This window comes from Vulpes vulpes, chromosome 9, assembly GCF_048418805.1.
Source record: "Vulpes vulpes isolate BD-2025 chromosome 9, VulVul3, whole genome shotgun sequence".
NCBI lineage: Eukaryota > Metazoa > Chordata > Mammalia > Carnivora > Canidae > Vulpes > Vulpes vulpes.
This window is the reverse complement of record NC_132788.1, coordinates 2,953,429-2,973,280: the sequence shown is the minus strand read 5'-3', so window position 1 is coordinate 2,973,280 and position 19,852 is coordinate 2,953,429. Positions and strand designations below refer to the sequence as shown.

The window sequence follows — 19,852 nt, the reverse complement described above, 5'->3', positions numbered from 1 at the left end:
CGCGTCCCCGGGGCCGCGGCACGCAGGTGTGGGCGCCGCGCAGGTGGGGGCGCCGCGCAGGTGGGGGAGCCTCCTGGGAATTGTAGTTCTCCTCCTTCCACTTCCCCTCCGCGGGGCCCCGCTTCGCCGCCCAGCCTGAAACGGGCCGTCCCCGCTCCGCACCTGCCGCCGGCGGCTGCACTCGCAGCACCTCGCGACCTCCCGAGACCCGCGGCCGGGCGCCCGGGGCCGTCCTCCCGCGGACGCGCGTCTCCAGCTGCGGGCCCGTCCCCTCCTCCTCTCCGCGGCGCCGGGCGGCAGGAGACCCGGCAGCGCAGCCTCCGCGCCCACACGGCCCCTCCTCGACCGCGCGGGGCTCCCGGCAGCTGCGGGCTCGGTGCGGCTGAGGCCCCGGCTCCCGGCGCTTGCGGGCAGGGGGCGTGGCCTCCGGCAGGGGGCGTGGCCTCCGGCCCCCGGGAGGCCTCTGGGAGTCGCAGTCCACGCTCGGCCTGCGGCGGCCTCGCGGAAGGGGAAGTGGAAGGAGGAGAACTACAATTCCCAGGAGGCTCCGCGGTTCGCCTCCGAGAGCTGGGCGCCGCGGGGAGTCCAGCCCCAGGGACCCCGAGGCTCTGCTCCCCTGTTCCGAAATCCGTCGGGTTTCCCCAGGGGCGGCTCCCAGTGCGCTGAGCGACACTGGCCGGATCAGCGGGTCAGCGCTGGTGGCTCGCCAAGGCGGGAGCCCGGAGCAGAGCTACGGGGGGAGGGACCCGGGGGCGGCCGGGACCTGAAGAAGGCCAGAGCCTTGAAGGCCGCTGCCAGGCGCCCCACGTGGAAGTAGGGGGCGAGGTAGCCCTGCTGCCGAAGTCCAAGTCAGAGAGATGAGGACGCCAGCACCCCGTCGGTGGAAGGATGCCGATCGGAGACTGGGTTAGAAGTCGAGCCCATGGGGCAGGCGCAGTGGCTGGGTGCTGACTCTTGGTTTGGGCTCAGGTCGTGGGTCGGATCCCTGCGCGGCTCTGTGCTCAGTCCCCTTGCGACTTCCCCTCTCCTCCTGCCCCTCCTGCTGGTGCTCCCTCTCTCTGTCTCTCGAATAAGTACATAATCTTAAAAAATCCCAAGTAGAGCTCATGCACGTGGGTGGCTGGAGGTGAGATGACAGGCAAGGAAAGAGTGGCTTCTGCAGATTTTTTTTTTAAGATTTTATTTATTTATTCATGATAGTCACACACAGAGAGAGAGGCAGAGACACAGGCAGAGGGAGAAGCAGGCTCCATGCAGGGAGCCCAACGTGGGATTTGATCCAGGGTCTCCAGGATCATGCCCTGGGCCAAAGGCAGGCGCTAAACCACTGCACCACCCAGGGATCCCGTCTTCTGCAGATTTTTGCTTTGCCTCATCGGAGTGCCATGAACAGGCAGCGAGTGGGGCAGTGACAGTGCAGGGGTGGGAGGTGAAAGTCAGTGGTTCCTGAGCTGTGGTTTGTCAGGCCCAACAGACGTCTGAGTGGAGATGCCCAGCAGACAGGACATAGGGGCCCTGAGGATGGAGACAGGCTTTGGATCAAGGGCACACAATGGAATAAATAAAATGGACCAGGTGGGGTTACTGGGCAGGGGTGCTAGGGAAGGACACAGAGCCTCGAATGTGCATCTAGGAGAGGAGCATCCAGCAAAGGAGACTGGATGGCCAGTGACAACCCAGGGACTGGGTATTTTTGAGGCCGAGAGAAGAGAGAGTTTCAGGAGGGAGGGAGTGATAACCCAAGAGGAGTGCTTCCCGGGAAGAAGGCCGAGCACGAGATTCAAAAGACAGGACTGCTGGATTTGGAACCATGGTGGTGGCTGGAGATCTTGACCCCAGCAGGTTCGGTGGAGGGAGGGACCAATGGCCTGACTGGAGAGGTGTGAAGGGGAGTGAGCAGTGTGGAAGTCAAGACAGCTCCTGTAAACAGTGCTTTAAAGGAATGTTGCTTTAGAGCAGAGAAATGAGGCAGTGGCCAACAGGGTATGACAAGTCCAGGGAGGTTTTATCTCCTCTTTCTCCGGATGGAAATATTTCAGCTTCTTTTTTTATTTTTTTTTTTAAGATTTTATTTATTCATGAGAGACACAGAGAGGCAGAGACATAGGCAGAGGGAGAAGCAGACTCCCTGCGGGGAGCCCGATGTGACTCGATCCCAGGACTCCGTGATTCCGCTCTGAGCGGAAGGCAGATGCTCAACCGCTGAGCCCCCCAGGAGCCCCATATTTCAGCTTCTTTGCAGAACGATGCAGGAGGAGAGATTAGTGATGCCGCAGCAGAGATTAATGATGCAGCACAGTCACTGAGAGGTCGGTGGGGACTGAATCCAATGCTGTGTGGAAGTCGGGCATCATTCTGCATCGTGATGGAAAGCAGGATGCCTGGGCAGAGGCCCTGGTGGGTATGGTTGGCACAGTAATGGTCCCCTAAATTTATCCACATCGTGTTTCCCAGAGCTTGTTGAGTGAGCTGCCTCACCCCACCCCATCCCACCAACCTATCCCATCCCTAAAAGTAAGTTGCATCTGGTTATAGCCTAGTGGCTGAGCTCTAACACTGAATCACAGGGGAGCCAATGTGAACGGCCCCTGGGGGCCAGCACCTGCGGAGGGGGAGGGGCTTTTGTAAAAGGGCTGTTGGGAAAGGTGTTCTTGAAGCAAAGGGCACGACCAGAGAGGAGGCCCAGGTGTCCGTCTGGAGTCATCACACCTGAGCCCCAGTCTGGGCACTGGCTTAGTGGCAGTGACTGCTTTCAACTGACCACATATCATCCACAGGCCCTGTCCTAGCCCAGGAGGGGAAGCTCCCTCCACCCTGGCTGCCCATCCCATCACCCTCCTTCCAAGGTTTCTGACCTCGTGGGCCCATTTTGACCTCTAGTCCAAGCTGGGTAGAGCCATGGCACATTCACTTCAAGCCATGAACTGGGAGGGTCTGTGTCCCTGAACTCACTGGTATTGGGTATGGTTCCTCTTCTGTCAGGAAAAGTGACCACCTGCCATCGCATCATGCTCATAGATCCTAAAACAGGTCTTTGATTGGAGATCCCAGTGGGGGTTGGGGGGAGTCAGCAGTTTAGTGCCTGCCTTTGGCCCAGGGTGTAATCCTGGAGTCCTGGGATCGAGTCCCACATCGGGCTCCGTGCATGGAGCCTGTTTCTCCTTCTGCCTCTCTCTCTCTCTCTCTCTCATGAATAAATACAATCCTAAAAAAGATTTGAAAGAAACTTCAAAGCACATGGCTAGGAAGTAGCCATTCATTTTATTCCCAGAAGCTCGTGAATCCGAGAATGGTCCCGGGACACACTATTTCCCTGTTGCTTGGTTACTCTGGAGACAAACCCCATCTCCAGGGTGCACAGCATTCCCAGGGAGGTGGAGGCACTACCCACGGTGAGACAGGCCACAGGGGGCCTCCTCGCCACCACCATTACGCTACTAACTTTGCCGACAGAGGGGAACAGGTTTTAGAAACAGTCACTGGCATTAGATACAAGAAGAACGCCCTTAGTTTAGTGTTTACACATTAGACACATTAATGACACCACATCATTCAGCCCCACTCCAGAAGGGTAACTAACTCTCCAAAAACCTTTATTTAATAAAACCAGAACATCTGATGGTAAACTAATAACACAGACTCAAACGTGCTAGATGCAAGACGTTCAGGGGGCTTTGCTTCTCTCTGGCACACATGGGCAACGTGTGCAAAAAGCACCTGCCTCCCCCGTGTCCCGACTGAAGGGGCAAGTTCAAGCTGCTGCTCAGGCCAGGGCCGTCGGGGTCTGAGGTCTCCCTCCGTCCCGGTCCCGAGTGCCCCACGCCGAGAAGGGCTTCAGCGCCACTCTGGTCACGTCTGCCCCCAGATCCACACAGTCCCCGAGAAGGCCGGGACAGTGAGACCCTGGAGAACCCTGGTAGTTCTGTAAGATTCCTCCTCCTGCCTGTAGCTCCCGCCCTGCACCCAGCCGGGGGGAGCTGTGGGGTCCATAAGAGATGGACTTCCTTAAGAAACACGGCCAGGGGCCTGCCTGGGCTGCTCATCCCCGCTGCCCTGCCACCCAAGCACCCGGGGAGGAGAGCCGGCGGACCTGGGAGGCACCCAGGTCCCCGCCCCACCACATCTGGACTGCAGGGAGGCGGGAGCGGAGCAAGGGAAGGCCACAGCCACCCTTGCACACCTCGGGCTGGAGCTGGTCACCAAGGCCTCCAGACGCTCTGGGCTACGCGGGTAGCGGTCAGGCTGCCCAGGGCTGCTGGCACCAAGTCTGGCCCTTCCGCAGGCGCTCGGGTCAGTTCAGCCTCGGGGGCCTCCTCCAGGTCGGAGCACGGGTCGTCCCCGGAGCCTGGGGGGCTGGGCAGAGGGGACCCCAGGACCCCTCCCGTGGGCCAGCCGCTTCGCCCGGGGGCTCCCGGGGGCCCGGCCAGGGCGTCCCCCAGCAGATCCCGGAAGCTGCTGCCCTCGCGCAGGGGCATGGACTCGAGCAGGTGGTTCAGGAGTTCTGCGGCGACGGTGGCATCGATGGCCTGGCACGTGGACACGAACGTGTGCACCTCGTGCATGCACTGGATGTAGCCGGCCGCGAAGCGCTCGCTCGCCTCCGCCTGCAGCTGCTCGCGCTCTGCGCCCGGGGGGCGGGAGGGAGAGAGCGGCGGCCCGGCCGGCCGGTGAGCGGCGACTGCGGCGGCCGGGCTCCCCCAGGGGACCTGAGGTCGCCGGGCGGGGGGTGCCCAGCCCCGGCCCGCCCGCGCCCCCGCCACTCACCGCGCGCGCGGCCCCGCAGCGTGCCCTGCACACGCCGCACCGTCAGCTCCAGCACCTCGGCGTTCTCCAGCTTGGCCTGCACCTGCGGCGGGGGGGGGGGGGGAGGGCGGTGAGGCCGGGCCGTGCCCCCGCCGCGCCCCCGCGCCCCCGCCCCCGCCGCGCCCTCACCTCGGCGCCCGCCAGCAGCAGCCGCAGCTCCTGGAGGCTCTCGTTGATCCGCGCGCGCCGCTTCTTCTCCACCAGGGGCTTCCGGGCCTGCGGGAAGCGGTCGACTGAGCCCCGGCCCGGGCCCCCGCCCCCGCCCGCCCGCGCCCGCGCCCCGCACCTTGCGGTCCCCCCGCGCCTCCCAGCCGTCCTCGTGCTCCCGGCCCGCGCGGTCCCGTCCCGGCGCCAGGGGCGGAGCCATGCCCGCCCGCCCGGAGCCCGGAGCCCGGAGCCCGGAGCCCGGAGCCCGGAGCCCGCCGCGCCCTCGCCGCCCCGCCGCGCCCCGCCCCTCTTATAGCCCCTCATTTGCATCTCAATGCGCGGATTGGCTCGGGGCCGCGGGCTCGGGGGCGCGGCGGCCAATGGGAGCGGCGCGCATTGTCCGGCCTCGCCGCCCGCCGCCCCCCGCCCGCCGCCCGGCAGCTGGTGGGGCGGGGCCGGCGGGGCCCCCAGCGCGGCCTCCGCGCCCCCGCCGCGGCCTGGGGCGCCCGAGGGGCGGTGACCCGGGGCGCGGCCGCGGGGGCGCCTCTGTTGCCCCTACCTGAGCCGGGCCCGGGTCCGCGTGCGCCGGAGCCGCATCGCTCGGTCCCCCTCGTCCTAGTCCGCGCCAGGGGCCTCCCGAGGGGCGTCGGGGCGCCGGGGGGCCGGGGGGCCGGGGGGCCGGGCACCGTCAAGGGGGCTCCCGGGGTGGCGAGCGGCTCCCTGGCTCCCTGGAGACCCCTGCGTGCTGGTGGGCCTCTCCCGCACGGGACTCGACCCTGCACCGCGTCCTGCGCCCGCGCGGGGCCGCCCTGCCCTCCTCGGGTCACCCTTCTCCCGGGCACCCCCCCCCCCACACCAGCCGCCGTTTCTTTTCTAACCATCATCGCTGCCCCCCTGAGCCCCGCAGGTCCCCTAATCCCCTTCACTCCCCCGACCCCCGCCCTCCCCGCACGGACACCCCTGACCTCGTCCCCGCCCTTCCCTGCCCCCCCACCCCCCCGCCCGTCCTTCTCCCCGCTCCGGTTCACTCTCCCGGGCCAGGCTCCTCCGCCCCCCCCGCCCTCCTCGCCTCCCATCCCCCCCACCCCCCCCACGCCCCCCCCCCCGGCCGAGGCCGCCGTCTGGTCTCCGTAACTTGATGCCCATGACAGTTGGCAGCTGCAGCGGCTCCGCTGGAGAAAAGCGAGGGCCGCGCCAAGAGCGACAGGTGTCGGCCGCGCCTTTGTCTGGGCGCGCTTTGTCCAGCGGCGGATGGCGGGTGAGCCTGTGTCCGCCAGACGACCGCCCCCCGCCCCCCGGCCCCCGCCCCCGCCCCCCGCGGCCGCCCATCTGCCAGACCCGCCTCCCTGCGGGTGGGGTGCGTGGGCGGGGGGCCGCGCCCTGGGCAGCACCCTGGGGACCCCGGCTGTTCCGGGCTCCACTGGCTCAGGTACACTTCGGGGCACAGCGAGGCTGGGCGGGCAAGATGGGCTCTGGGCAGGACGCCTTGGCACAGGCTGAGCCTTCCACCTGGAACACTCTTCAACACCCCTCCAAGTGTCTCTTTACTCACTGTTCAGGTCTCCGCCTCCCTATTCCTCTTCCTCCTCCTGGTGGGAGCCACCTGCCCCACAGTAGCGCTGCACCCCTACCCAGCCCCACACTACTCACCAGGGCCTGGGATCCTCAGGGTCTGGTCCCCACCCCTCCAGGCTATAAGCATCCCTTGTCAAGGGTACCTAGGACCTCCTGTCTACCTCCAGCGCAGAGCCTGGCCTCTGCAGAAGCCTGGGTGGGTAGAGAAGGTGAGGGGATGTCCCAAGCCCGGCTGGAAAGCAGTAGGGGAAGGAAGCATCCAGGGGCTGCAGTGCAGTGGGTTGTAGGACTAGGCCGCAGATATGCCTCACCCCAGCCACCTGACGTTGGATCTTGCAGCCCTCCCTGTGACTCCTCTGACTCTGGGCTCCCCACCAGAAGGACCTTTACAGACAGGGTGAATTTGGTAAGAGGTTTGATGTTTCTCAAAGTCACCTCACTGACCTCTATCTGTAACTACCTGAGAGTTTCTCCTGTTGACTTTCACCTCTCTGTACTCAGCCTCTTGTTTGCTTCCCATAAGCAGGCTTCTAAGACCTCCCAGTCCAGTGTTGCTCACCCAGGTAGAAAGCTACTCCTTTCCCTCTATCATCCCCTGTGGTTCTCAGTCTCCCCTGCATGCCAGGAAGCTCAGCTCTCTTCCTTCCCCCTCACCTGGCAGCTCAGAGCCCCACCTGCTTTTCTTCACTTACTTCTAGTGGTGGTGCTGACAGGGAAGGGGGTTCAGTGTGGACCCCATGAGAGCCCATAACTGGCCTGTGACTTTACTCTTCTTCATCACTTAGACATCACTCCAGGGAAGGAGATCCCTCAAATAAGTACAATTAGGTTTCCACTACTTTGAGAATATGAAATATGAAAAAAATTCATTGATATTTCTTCTAGTCTGATGCGTATGCCTCCCATCACCCATAATATTGTTTTAATAAGGCCAAATAGCGATTTTAGAATGCTCTCCATGAAGGACAGTTACTATTGGAATAGGATGGGCAGTGCCCTAGGGGACACCTCTGGGAAAAGATCAATAGAACATTTTATTTGATGGAGGCATGGGAATGGGGAGGAAGGCATGATAAAGGCAAATAGCACAAGCAAAAATGAGAGGCAACTAAGAACTCCAGGAAAAATGGAAAACAGAAAGCTCCCCACAAAGAGAAATATAATCTTAGCACATTGACTGACCTAGAAGCTAACAGTTCTCTCACAGTCACAACAGTATAACACTGTTCATGAGGTTTCAACATCTAGAATCAATCTATAGAGAAGGCAAGGAAGACATTATGTTATGAAACATGATATAAAGTTGACTTTGTAAAACCCAAAGGATAAGTGACAGTTGTCAGGAGGAGGGAGGAGGCTGAAGAGAGTGAGTAGGGACCCCAAAAGGTTTGTCTCACATGGGAAGGTGGGGTTTGAAGAATGCTATCTATAGAGTTGAAGGAAGGAGAAATGAAGTGCTGGGATATGCCTCATTGTGACCAAGTACCCTGAGGAAACAAAAAAAGCACAAGGATAGAGCAGGGTATTAGAAGTCAACAAAATCCTTGGTTGGACCAGAAGTTGCTCGAGGCCCCATCTTTGAAGTTCACCTCATTTTCCCTTAGTGGGCCTGTTGGCTGGCTGGCTTGGCCTTTTTCTCCCAGAAGCCTGGTTGTTCTACCCCAGGGCCACCAAGCCCTCTCTCCTTCCTTTGCACAACCTCCCCTAGTGGACCCATTTCCTGCCATTTGTCCCTTGGACTGATCCTACCTTCAAAGGTTGCTTGAGCACAGACTTCCTGAGCATTTGGGCCCTTTGATCCCTCCAGATCCAGGAACAGAGGGCAGCAGAAGCTGGGCAGGGCTGCGGTGGCCACAGGGGGACCAGTTAGCGGCAGGAGTGGCAGGCCATAAATCCCCAGGGAACAAAGGCAGCGGCCAGCCTATGGATGTCCAGGCCCCTTGTAGGCAATCAGCCCAGAAAGCTCGGAGAAGCTCCTTTTGGTCTGGAAATAAAGGGGAGGTGTCTTTGGGGTTAAATGGTAAATAAAAACACCATTAAAAGTCCCCAACGGCACTTGGTTCAGCCAAACAGCCATATCTGGTCATTTAAGGCCAGTCTGCCCAGGCTTCCATACTCACCCTTGCTCCCCACCCCCACCCTGTTCCCCCATCACCACCAGGCCAGGAGGCAGGCAGTCGAGCCCGCCCTGCTATTCAGGGAGCTCCTGGGAGGCTGGGCACCGGGTCCAGGATCCATTCATCTTGCTCTGATGGCCATGGTACTGGCATGAACAGTGGGAGGCAGTTGGAAGCAGGCCCCCACCCCATTTTGACCAGGGCCCGCTAGGCTGCTTCACTGTGGAAGGGACTGGGCATGTGGGGTGAGGGGATTGTGCAGTGCTGCCTCTATCGTCTCTGATGGAGACACGAGGCCTTTCTGGCTGACATCCTCTGACATCTGCCTTCAGCCCCGTGGCCAGCACACTGCCAGCCAGCCCAGGAGGGACGGACAACCTAGGGCAGGGTACAAAGGAACAGAGTGGGTACCCGGGGCCACACCTCAGAGTAGACAGGCCTGGGGCTGAGCCAAGCAACCCCAACCCTGCATCTGCAAGTGAAAAGCCCATGGGAGCACTGGATTACAGGATTGGATTTACATTTTATAAAGTTCACATCCTAAGAGTTCACTGGGCTGCACTGGCAGCAGGCGGTGAGGGTGCGCGTGAGAGAGATGCCCACGCGCATGTGCAGGACGGGGCCAGCTGTGCAAGGGAAGAGATGAGGGAGGCCTTTGTGACAGAAGTGGCCCTAACACAGCATTTCTAGAGTTCCTTTTTTTATTTTTTTTAATCTTCTGGTACTCTTTGATCTCTATTGTTTTTGCTCTGTGCTACATTAAAAACACATACAATGAACAATAAAAATATACTTGCTTTATTTACCAATTTTCTAAAAAGCAAAACAGTCATAAAAAGACACAAGCAGTAAACAAACATATTGCACTGGGTGAAGAAGGTTTTGGTTTGTGCGTGAACAAACCACTTGTCCGGCAAGGCTTACCAAGTCATTACACAGACTCCGAGAGCTTATGTACATGTCTTTTTTAGGAATAGATTAAAAAGAAGGCTCAGTTTAAAATCAAGAAAAGGGTTTCATGACCCCTGTGTAAGCACACATACTAAAAGGAAACACGTCTCGATGCGTGGCACCGTGTAAACAATTTCACAAAATGCTCCTATTGTCAACTTTCCAGCACGCGTTAAAGCTACGCAGTTAACAATCAATGAGCACAAATCATGTACTTGAACAATGCTGATGGCAGACATTCATAACAGTGGAGAATGTTCTGACAGTTGTATGTTCAGGTAACGTACATGTGACCTTACTGGCGTCTAACTCCCTAATGATCTGACGTCAGAGGCAGGAGGCGGGTTGGGAGGCATCTATTCTCCACACAACACACAGGCTACCACCCTCATTTTGGGCATCTGAAGGTGATGTTACTTTATAAATAATAAAAAGGACCCACCAGTCAGGACCCACTCAAACTTACATTTGAGTTTATGAAAGGTAGGATTAACACCCAAATGTAAGATTGAAAAGCGAGCGGATTACAAGGAGGCTTCATTTATTCTAGTAGCTGCTTCTCCACCAGAGAGCAAGGGGAAGCCTTTCTTTTCCGTTTCTACAAACTCAACCTGATTTTAAGTCCATTGTTTCACCCGTGGCAACTTTCCATTCACTCATATAGCCCATATAGCGCTTCCCGCAGACGAGCTTTGGGATACAAGAAGCAACATGAGGTTTTGTAAGCGGATGGGCAGACGGGCCTCACTCCCTCCCCGGTGTCCCAGTGACCAGAAAGTGCTGGTGACACTAGGACTGTCACTGCAGGGGCCCGGGACCGGAAGCTGCCCCCAGGGAGGCCAGGCTCATGTAAAGACAGGATGCCGGTGTCCCAGCCCAGGGTGCGGTGGGAGAGGCGAGCTAACGGCGCCCAGGAAAACACAGACGTGGCCACCAGCTCACAGTGTCAGCGGCGACTCTCTGCCAGAGCTCATGTCTGGGACAAACACCAACAAGTCCCAAATGTGGCGACGAGAGCCTGGTCTGCAAAGGGCAGTCACCCTAGAGATGACCAACAATGTATTTCATCTACATACTTGTCATGGTCTGAAAAGGATACAAGAATGATGTCGAAATACACAGAAGGTTCTGGCGTGGGCTAGTCTGATGGCCTTGGCCACACAACCACGGGGCCTCTTGTGGCCATCTCTGCTTTGCTGACCGCAAACCCCAAGCTACCTCAGATCCAATGTTTGTCGCTGTCGTACCTGAAGCTGAAGCTGCTGGTTTGCCAAAGTACGCTTCACACCGTTTCACGCGCAGTTGGGACAGGCCGTAATCTCCATTTGGTATGTTTTAGAAACATCTAGTTTGACTAGACGATGATTTAGATAAAGAGCAGCCCCCAGAGGAAAGAATCTGATCTGAGCCACACACACCCTGGGGCAGCTTGGGAAGGGCCTGTTTGCCATCAGCCTGGAAGATGCTAGGGACACCCCCGGGGCCGTGGGAAGTCTCCTCAAGTCCACCGACCTCCCTGCCTCGTGCAAAGAGGGGATTCAGTCTTTCTCAAGTTAAGTAATAATGACATCTGTCCCCTGGCTCCCAAACTCTGTATTTATGTTTTAAATAGAAAAATGTATTTCCGCCCAAACCTTTCTCACCCTCCACAGTTTTAAATCATTCCTTCGGAAAACTATGGGTTTTTTTGTTCTAAAACAAAAAAGGCAACACAAGTGTATCCGTCCACTGGATCACAAACATGTGGAAATCTTTCATGGCTTCCGAGCACCGTCTAACGTAGGTCATGGGCTGCCAGCACGGGGCGGGGAGTTAGGTCTGCTCTTCCCTGCTGCGACCCGAGGGGGCTCCACGTTCCTCCTCCTGGGTGTCCGTGGCTTCGCTGGGACCCAGGGTAGGACTATCTTCCTCGTACGGTACACAAATACTGTCCTGTCCCTGGTTCTCACAGTAAACACATTCCTTAAAAGAGAAAATGTAAAGTCAGTAGCAAAAATGACACCTTCGTTACCGACAAGTAGTCGGACCTGAGGGAAGCACAGGGGACCACAGTCAGCCATGGGGCTGCTGGAGGAGCGCGGGAGGGTGGGGAGCCTCTGAGGGGCCGCTGGGACCTGCCTGCTCTCGAGGGAGGCCACGCTGCTCCCCAGGGGCCCCACTCTCCACTTCCCTAAGCCCAGGGGGGCATCTGGGCGCTTGTCCCCTCATCAGAGAGGCCACTTTACATGGTGAGGAGATGGCGAAGCAGGTAGGCTTAGGCTCTGTCCCAACTGCTCCCCTTCCTGCCCTCTCTAACCTCAGTTTTCTAATCCGGAAAATGGGGCATCAACAACGTTCTGTCTTATTCCCTGAGTATCTGTCAAGCACCTGTCACGCACCAGGCAGGTCCTAAGCGCTGGGATCCACCAGTGAACAGAGACAAAATCCCTGCCCCAGTGGGGGTGACATCCTGGTCGGGGAGAGGGACAGTGACGTGAGAGGTGCCCCCAGAGTATTAAGGATGAAAGTCTAGGTGGACGTGGAACGAGGCACACGGAGGAGGCCTGTAATCTCACACTGGACCTTCAGAAGAGGCCACAGAAGGTGCCTGATGGAGGGGGTCCTGTGACACCTGTGGAGCCTCACTCCCCTTCCCTAAGGTGTGTGCTGCACTCAGTGATGCCTCCAGCAAAAAGGAGGTGAAGATGGGATGGAGGGCAGTGTGGGACCCCCCCAGGCTGGGTCCTCCCTGCCTTCCCTGGGGAGCAGGCCACCAAGCCACCCGGACACCCAAGCAGTCCCGCAGACAGACGCCCACATGGCCAGCACCCACTTGATGGGTGCGTGAGGGAGCCCCCTGGGGTGTGTCTTCCAGCCTGCACGTGATGACAAGCCCTAGCCAACATCGTGCCTTCACCTTCAGGGGAGACCCTGAGCTGGAACTGCCGGCAAGCGGCTCTAAACCAGAAGGAACACTGGGAGAGCCTCAGTGTTTATGGCTTTAGGCCACCGAGGTTTGGGGATTTTTGCTATGAGGCAACAGACAACCAGTCAGGTGGTGTGTGACCAAAACACCAGAAGGAAGCCAGAAGGCGTCGCTTGTCTCTGAGAGAGGGGCTTCCGGGCAGAGGCAAGGGCAGGTGCAAAGGCCGGGCAGCAGGAGCCTGCCTGCCACGTCCAGGGACAGGCAAGAGGCCCGTGTGGCTGTGGATAGTGAGGGAGGGGAAACAGCAGAAGGCTGATGGTGGGGGGGGTGTCAGATTTTTATGGCTTTGCAGCACTTAGTTCTGACTAGGTGGGGGCACCACTGAGAGAGACAGGACTGTAGGGATGGGGGGACGTCATACAACAGGAGGCTGCTGTGAAGATCCAGCTGAAGGAGCATTGTGTCTTGGAGGTGATGGGGGGCCGGGGCCTGTCCTGCAGGTGCAGGAGGTGATGGGGGGCCGGGGCCTGTCCTGCAGGTGCAGGAGGTGATGGGGGGCCGGGGCCTGTCCTGCAGGTGCTGGAGGTGATGGGGGGCCGGGGCCTGTCCTGCAGGTGCTGGAGGTGATGGGGGGCCGGGGCCTGTCCTGCAGGTGCAGGAGGTGATGGGGGGCCGGGGCCTGTCCTGCAGGTGCTGGAGGTGATGGGGGGCCGGGCCTGTCCTGCAGGTGCAGGAGGTGATGGGGGGCCGGGGCCTGTCCTGCAGGTGCTGGAGGTGATGGGGGGCCGGGGCCTGTCCTGCAGGTGCAGGAGGTGATGGGGGGCCGGGGCCTGTCCTGCAGGTGCAGGAGGTGATGGGGGGCCGGGGCCTGTCCTGTAGGTGCAGGACAGAGATGCAGCACTCAGCGGCTGAAGGACATGGAGACCCTGAAGTGAGCGGCTTCCAGGGCATGAGGCTCAGAGGGAGTGCGGATGCGCACAGACTCATCCCGGGAAGTCCGGGGCAGGAGAAGGCGCAGCTGCAGGGGCCTGGGGCCTGGTGGGAGTGGGGTTCCCACCTCACCTAATGGTCTACGAGACCACTGAGGGTTTACGATAGGAGACCCACTTCCCATTTTCTGTGTGTTTTTTTAATTGAAGAAAGAATTGAAACAAAGAAATGACTTTCAAACGTCAGTAAGCCCTTGAGATCAGACTTTCAGAAGACCTTTTAGAGAACAACATTGCAAAGTTCTTTAAAGTAGACTCAATAATATCACGGTATCATTTGTTCTCATTAACTAACAATAGTTTTAGAAGTTTGAGTTGTACAGAAGAGCGGCAGGGCCCCCACGGCGTGGCGCGGTGCCATCCCAGCGCCGTCTACCTCCACGGCCCAGACGAGGCCGCCGAGCTTACCGTGAGGTCCAGGGCGGTGGGCAGGCCACCGGCCCGCAGCCACGGGTGGACCTCCTGCAGCTCCTGCCTCTGGCCCTCCGTGAAGCGGGGCTGGGACTTCTGCATCGCTTTCAGCTTCTCCCGGTCTTCCTTCAACACGGTCTCCAGGTTCCTTCACAAAACATTTAGAAATAGGTAAGCTTTAGGTCTTATGGGTCTTTTGCATTTTAAAAAAATATACTATGCTCATATTTCATAAACTCAGTATCAATTAATCTTAGGTGATTTTTTTTCATGCAAATTTCCTTTTTTCTTTAAAATAAATTATCCTAGAGCGCCTGGATGGCTCAGACTGTGAAGCATCTGCCTTCAGCTCAGGTCATGATCTTGGGGTCCTGGGATCGAGCCCCGCATCGGGCTCCCTGCTTAGCAGGGAGTCTGCTTCTCCCTCTGCCTCCGCCCAACCCCACTTGTGCTCTCTTGCTCTCTCTCCCTCTCAAATAAATAAGTTAAAAAGAAATAAAATAAATTATGCTACTTAAGGCAACTTAATCATCCTAGTCAATAATCTGTAGTTTTCCTACTAAATTGGTAATCCAAGTAATGATTTCGGTTCCATTTTAAATTAGTCAAGGGAGCTGGGTACCTGCAGATGCTTGGTTCTACACAGGCTGGTTAACTGGACACTCTCGCTGTCAAGGCAGTGGGTGCGACAGCCGTCCCTGGCCTCCTGCACACACTGGGCTGGCTTGAAGCTGCCCTGGAATTGGAGCCCCAGTAACACCCCCCACCCCAGGCCTGTCTGTCCTGAGCCTCAGCATTAACCCCTCCTTCTTTCCCCAGCTCCTTCCACAGGGGCCGCCGCAAAGGCACAGCGACCATGGTGGTCACCTGCACAGCCTGACACAGTCACAGCGGTGGTGGCCCAGACCCGGTCACTACGGAGCAGCCGGTGGCTTAGGTTGCTCATATCCCTTGACCCCTGGCTCCTGCATCTTGAGGACAGACACACCCCATTTACTCCACAGGTGAACGGGCAACAGAGCAAAAGGGAGATGTTGGCACAAAGGCTTTGCGAGCATGGAGCACGATGCTCCGGGGGGTGACAGGGAGCCTGTGTTCCTCCCAGCCCACGGCAGGTCACTCCGTCCACACAGCAATGCTCTGCGGGACCAGGGAGTCACCCTGGGTGACCCTGCTTCTCTGTCTACTGCGCTCAACCAATCTGAGATGAGGCTTTTGGAGAGCTGTCCCCCCTGCCAGGCAGGTCTGATTCTTGGGGTGTCCCATGTCCCTAGGAGAAGGCTGGGCGGTTACCGGGAAGGCATCTGGTACGTCATCATGACGCTGTCGTCCGTGTCGGCCATCAGCAGCCAGACGGGGTCCTGGAGGACGTATTTGATGAAGTGTTCACTTTCTTCCATGTCTGCCTTCATTTTTGCTTGGTGATTATTCTCCGAGGAGTCAATGCTTCCAAAATATTTGCTGGTATGACTTGTGTCACTGCTGCCTTTAAAAAACACAAAACACGTGGCAAGTGAGAACCTTTTACACAAAGTTAAACCTCGTATAATGGCAGTTTTAGGGAGCTGAAGAGTTTTACTTGGTAATGATTGCCCAGGTTGGTAGGTTTTCCCTTCTCTTTCCAGTTCTCAAATGATCTAGATGACACCAGGATTCTCTCCTGGGTCGGCCCTGAGAAGTCCAGACAGGGCTGTGGCTTAGGAATCGTGCTCCCTGGGGTGCCTGAGCGGCTCGGTCGGTTTACATGTCCAACTCTTGATTTCAGCTGGGGTTGTGATCTCAGGGTGGTGGGAACAAGCCCCGAGTCGGGCTCTGTGCTCAGTGCAGAGTCAGCTTAAGATTCTTTCTCTCTTCTCACTGTGCCTACACCCCCCCCAGCAGAAATCACGCCCCCTGCTCCTCAACTAGGCCAGGCCACAGAGAAGCTGGTTTTGGGATCTGGTTTTGCAAGCGGGAGGCAGCTGTCCTGGCACATTTTCCAGCGAGCCTTCCGTGTGGAGCGCGGCCAGAGAACAGGTGCAGGAAAAGCTCCCTTCAGGGAGGCAGGGCTCTCACCGTATGGAGAGTGTGTGTGCGCTCCCCATTGCGGCTTCCGGATCACACCTGAGTGATCCTCGTTGGCGGAGCGTGCAGCCCACACCCGAGGTTCACACGAGGGGAGCTAACTGGCCCTCCTGGCAGGCCCAGAGAGCCTGGGGGGTAGTCCAAGATGGTCCAGAAGGGCCAGGGTGTGAGGACTGCAATGACAGCAACGTCAAAAGCAAACAGGTGGAGGGAATGCTGACTGGCAGCGTGGGGGCAGGAGGAAGGAGCCACTTGGAGTGCCAGCCGGACACCTGCTGGGACCTGGTCTGCACTGGGTACTGGACCCTGAGCACACACGGGCCTGTGGCCTGGGGTTCGGGAGAAGCTGGGCAAGCCCAGGGACACTAGGTGACCATCGTCCACAGAAACCTGAAGTGGAGCAACTGAAACAAGCCTGCTCCCGCAGGATTCTGTGCTCCCAGCGCCACCAACGTACCGGTCCCACTTCTGGACGTGTCGCAGCCCAGAGAGCCGGAGCCCAGGGAATCAGAGGTGGCGGAGGCCCCGCTCCTGGACAGGGCCGACCCTGTGGCCGAGCACAGGTCCTCGTGCAGCAAGAGGTCAAGCAGGCCGCTGGACGTGGAGAGGGCATCGCTGTTCTGGGCATCAGCAGGCTCCTCACGCTTCGGAAACAGGGAGAAGATGGAAGAGTCAGGGCTCGGCACACAGAGTGGGGCTCGGGGGCGGGTGCTGAGGGCACTGTCCGCACGGGGCCGCTCAGGGACAGAGCCCGCTGCGGCCCGGCTCACGTGGCTGGCCCTCCCTTCACGGCCTGCGACGGAGGCCCCATGAACACATCCTGCGGTTCCTGGGATGACAGCGACAACCTCGCCAGTGGCCTGTGAGCGCCACCTGATAACCCTCATTTTGGGACAATCACGCCAAGGACAGTGGTTGCCGGGGAAGCAGGGAAATCCCTCAGCAGCACCCCAGTGCTGCCGCTCACAGTCGGGGGGAGGGGGCGAGGGCTCTGGTTCCCGGGGGGACCGCCGTGGCGGCCTGGCTGCATCCTCACCCTCGGACCCTCGGACCCGGAACCGCAGGCCCAGAGCCCCAGAACCAGAGTCGGGGGGCCCGGGCACACTGGGGGCGGTCACCTGCGGCTACCAGGTTGCGTTCCCTGTCCGGGGAGCAGGGGCAGGGCGCCCGGGCAGCTCCTCCTGAGCCCGGGTGCTTGCTCGGCCTCACGAGTGCTCTGCGCACCGCAGCGCGGCACAACACGCAGGGGCTCGGCGGAAGCACAAGCTCAGCCTCACGACCCGAGCGAGGACAGCACGCCAGGGCCGTGAGCCGTGGAGGGAGGCGGCGGATGGCCTGGTCCGCAGCCCCGTCCTCTGCCTCTCCTCCCCCGGCCCCGAGCCCGAGCTCTGAGCGAGGCTTCACCCTCGGAAGTTCCATTTAAAATTTTGAGGCTCATAAGGAGTCAGGGGGTTACGTGTGGTCCTTCGGACCCCGGCCTTCGCCGCCAGGCCATCCAGGCAGCTTCCTTCGTGGACCCCGAGCAAGGGCCAGCTCCCCCTTCCTACTCTGACAGGCCGTTTAACGGGAGGGCACCGCGTCCAGCACCGCCCGAGCCGCCCGCGATCGAGCGCCGCGTCTGCCAGCGGCACCTGCCTCCGCCCGCCCCGTCGTGCCGCCCCGGCCGCGTCTCTAGAGAACGAACGTCGGGAAACCCTTACGATGGGCGCTGCCTTTGGCTGCCGGTCCCAGGAGGTGCCGGGTTTGCAGTCGGGCCCCGCCGTCCCCGAGGACCCTGCTGTGGCTGCGGCCGCGGAGCTGCCCTCAGGGGCCTCCTCCAGCTGCAGCAGGTTGAGCTGCAGCGGGGAGCTGCCTCGGGACTGGAAGAGCGGAGGGGACGCCCTGCCCGTGGGCCCCGAGGCCGGCGCCGGGGAGGCCGGGGTGGCCGCGCGAGATGCCGCGGGCCCGCGCTCCGCCTGGGGACAGGCGCACGGCTGTCTGGGGGGTGACGTCCGACCGGCGAGCTCAGGCTGCGAGGCAGGGATCACGTGTGACAGAAAGTCAGGCTGGCCGGGGAAGAAGGCCTGGGGCAGGCTGGGGGGCACGGCGGGGAGGGGATAGTTGGGTAACACCAGTGCCATGACCGGGGCCAGGGGGACGGCGAACGGCGAGGGCTGGAGACCAAACTCCTGCCGGGCGTCCATGGGCAGGGGGGGCACCGCGAAGCCAGGGTGGGGGGCCACGGGTGCCGCCGCCACCGCCCCGGGTGCGGACAGGATTCCTGGGGCTGGGAACACGGGCAGGGGGTACGCTGGCACCGAGGCAGGGAAGGGAGTCGTGGGGCAGCTGGACTGGGATGTGTCTGACGGTGACCAGGCCGTGGCGTTCAGGCCCAGCAGTGGGGGCCGGAGGGGTGCAGGCCCCCCAGACCCAGTGCTCTCGGACGAATCTCGAGGCTTGGCCCGTTTGGACTTCAGTTTTCTGTTCTTCCCGGTTTTTTTCCAAGATGAATCTATTCCAGAGGCATTTCTTAGTCCTGGAGTGGCTAAAATAATGGGAAAACAGCAGAGTTAAAATGTCAACATTTTAGTGACTCCTGATGAGTGTGTTTTTGGAGACTTTTGGCCCCCAGAAATGTGAGGGCAGCTCCTAGTTCAGCAGCTGTCCTGTGTTTGCAGATGTCACCCTAAGAGTTCCCTGGCCGTCACTTCCCTGGTGAAGTGAGAACAATAGGGGCAAAATGTTCACAAAACCAGACTCCAGGGATCCCTGGGTGGCTCAGCGGTTGAGCGTCTGCCTTCGGCCCAGGGCGTGATCCCAGAGTCCCGGGATCCAGTCCCATGTCGGGCTTCCTGCATGGAGCCTGCTTCTCCCTCTGCCTGTATCTCTGCCTCTCTCTCTGTGTCTCTCATGAATAAATAAAATCTTTAAAAAAAATTAAAAAACAACAAAAAAAAAAAAACAAAAAAAAACAGACTCCACCAGTTTCCAGGACTGCCATTAACAGTAAGAGCACATGCACCGTTTTCTTCTGGTGTTCAAATGTCCTTCCTTTTACAAAATAATGGTGATGAAAAAATGGCATTTAAAAGGTTTCATTTGTCCCAAAAAGTAAAAAGGCTGGTAAGTCTCTGCTGTTCCCCAACATTGGTTTGTGAAATCTGAAAGGTAGGACCACTGATCTCATTTAACCTTATTTTTTAATTTTACAAGTTTTGTCACTACTGTTCCTTAAAATGAGATGTTTCCTGCTTTACCTGTCGGGTGAGGGGCAGTCAGAGGGTAGAAGGGAGCCAGAGCTCCTGGAGCCACCTGCCTCCTCTCAGGTAACCAGTGCTGCTTTAGAAGGCTGGAGGTCTCCACGGGCAACAGGAGGGACTCTGGGCTTGTCCCTACACCTCCCCTGGCCTGGATCCTGCGAGCAGTACTTTGGGCTGGGGTGTCCTGTCATGTCTGGGAAGGGTCCCAGGAACCTCAGTTTCTCCTCCCGTGTCACACAGGGTAACTTGGGGCTTTGGCAGCAGGTGTGCGGAGACACCTCCTGTCAGCTGTGCCAAGTGCTGCTCCTTACCTTCATTCCACGCTGAAGACAAATGGGCCAGTCCAAGGCAAAGTGCTAAGTGGGTAGGGGCTTTATCATTCAGGCCATGTCTGGGGTTCCTTCTATAGGAAATCTGTCCCTTGCTGGGACTGGGGGCTGAAGCACTGGGCTCCTGGGATAACACATCAGGGGCTAGACAGGGCTGCTGTGGACAGCTGCACAGTCTATGCACTGCAAAAACTGATGGGCCAAGGGGGCAGGGGGGAGCTAGAACTCTGCACTAAGCCAGGCCCACAGGGTAGGTCTGCCCAGGGTGGGGGATGACATCTTTTCCTAATTTCCAAAGAGATTCCCTGTGGCCTGGCAGTCA

At 59.1% G+C, this 19,852-nt stretch overlaps 2 protein-coding genes across 10 annotated transcripts in view; both read right to left on the bottom strand.

Moving 5' to 3' along the window:
• Positions 1–3,572: 3,572 nt before the first annotated feature.
• Positions 3,573–5,232, bottom strand: HES6 (hes family bHLH transcription factor 6). 2 transcript variants are annotated; one of them, XM_072719018.1, is made up of 4 exons: positions 5,090–5,232; positions 4,933–5,019; positions 4,805–4,846; positions 3,573–4,621 (listed from the first exon to the last, which is right to left on the bottom strand). In XM_072719018.1, exons 1-4 carry the CDS (start codon positions 5,168–5,170, stop codon positions 4,493–4,495), a joined length of 339 nt encoding a protein of 112 aa, XP_072575119.1. In that variant the 5' UTR covers positions 5,171–5,232; the 3' UTR covers positions 3,573–4,492. The 2 variants fall into 2 exon arrangements, with proteins under 2 accessions (XP_072575119.1, XP_072575118.1); XM_072719017.1 differs by having other exon boundaries at positions 4,765–4,846; positions 5,090–5,231.
• A 4,185-nt stretch (positions 5,233–9,417) lies between these two features.
• Positions 9,418–19,852, bottom strand: part of PER2 (period circadian regulator 2) — a 41,923-nt gene continuing 31,488 nt past the window's right edge. For 6 of the 8 annotated variants that reach the window (XM_072719011.1, XM_072719012.1, XM_072719013.1 and 3 more), the window contains exons 19-23: positions 17,663–18,486; positions 16,420–16,606; positions 15,192–15,384; positions 13,896–14,046; positions 9,418–11,555 (exon numbers count right to left, since the gene is read on the bottom strand). In XM_072719011.1, coding sequence (XP_072575112.1) covers positions 11,406–11,555; positions 13,896–14,046; positions 15,192–15,384; positions 16,420–16,606; positions 17,663–18,486 — 1,505 coding nt within the window. In that variant the 3' untranslated portion in view covers positions 9,418–11,405. The remainder of the gene's footprint in view (positions 11,556–13,895; positions 14,047–15,191; positions 15,385–16,419; positions 16,607–17,662; positions 18,487–19,852) is intronic. The other 2 variants (XR_011994105.1, XR_011994104.1) reach the window with 1 other exon arrangement.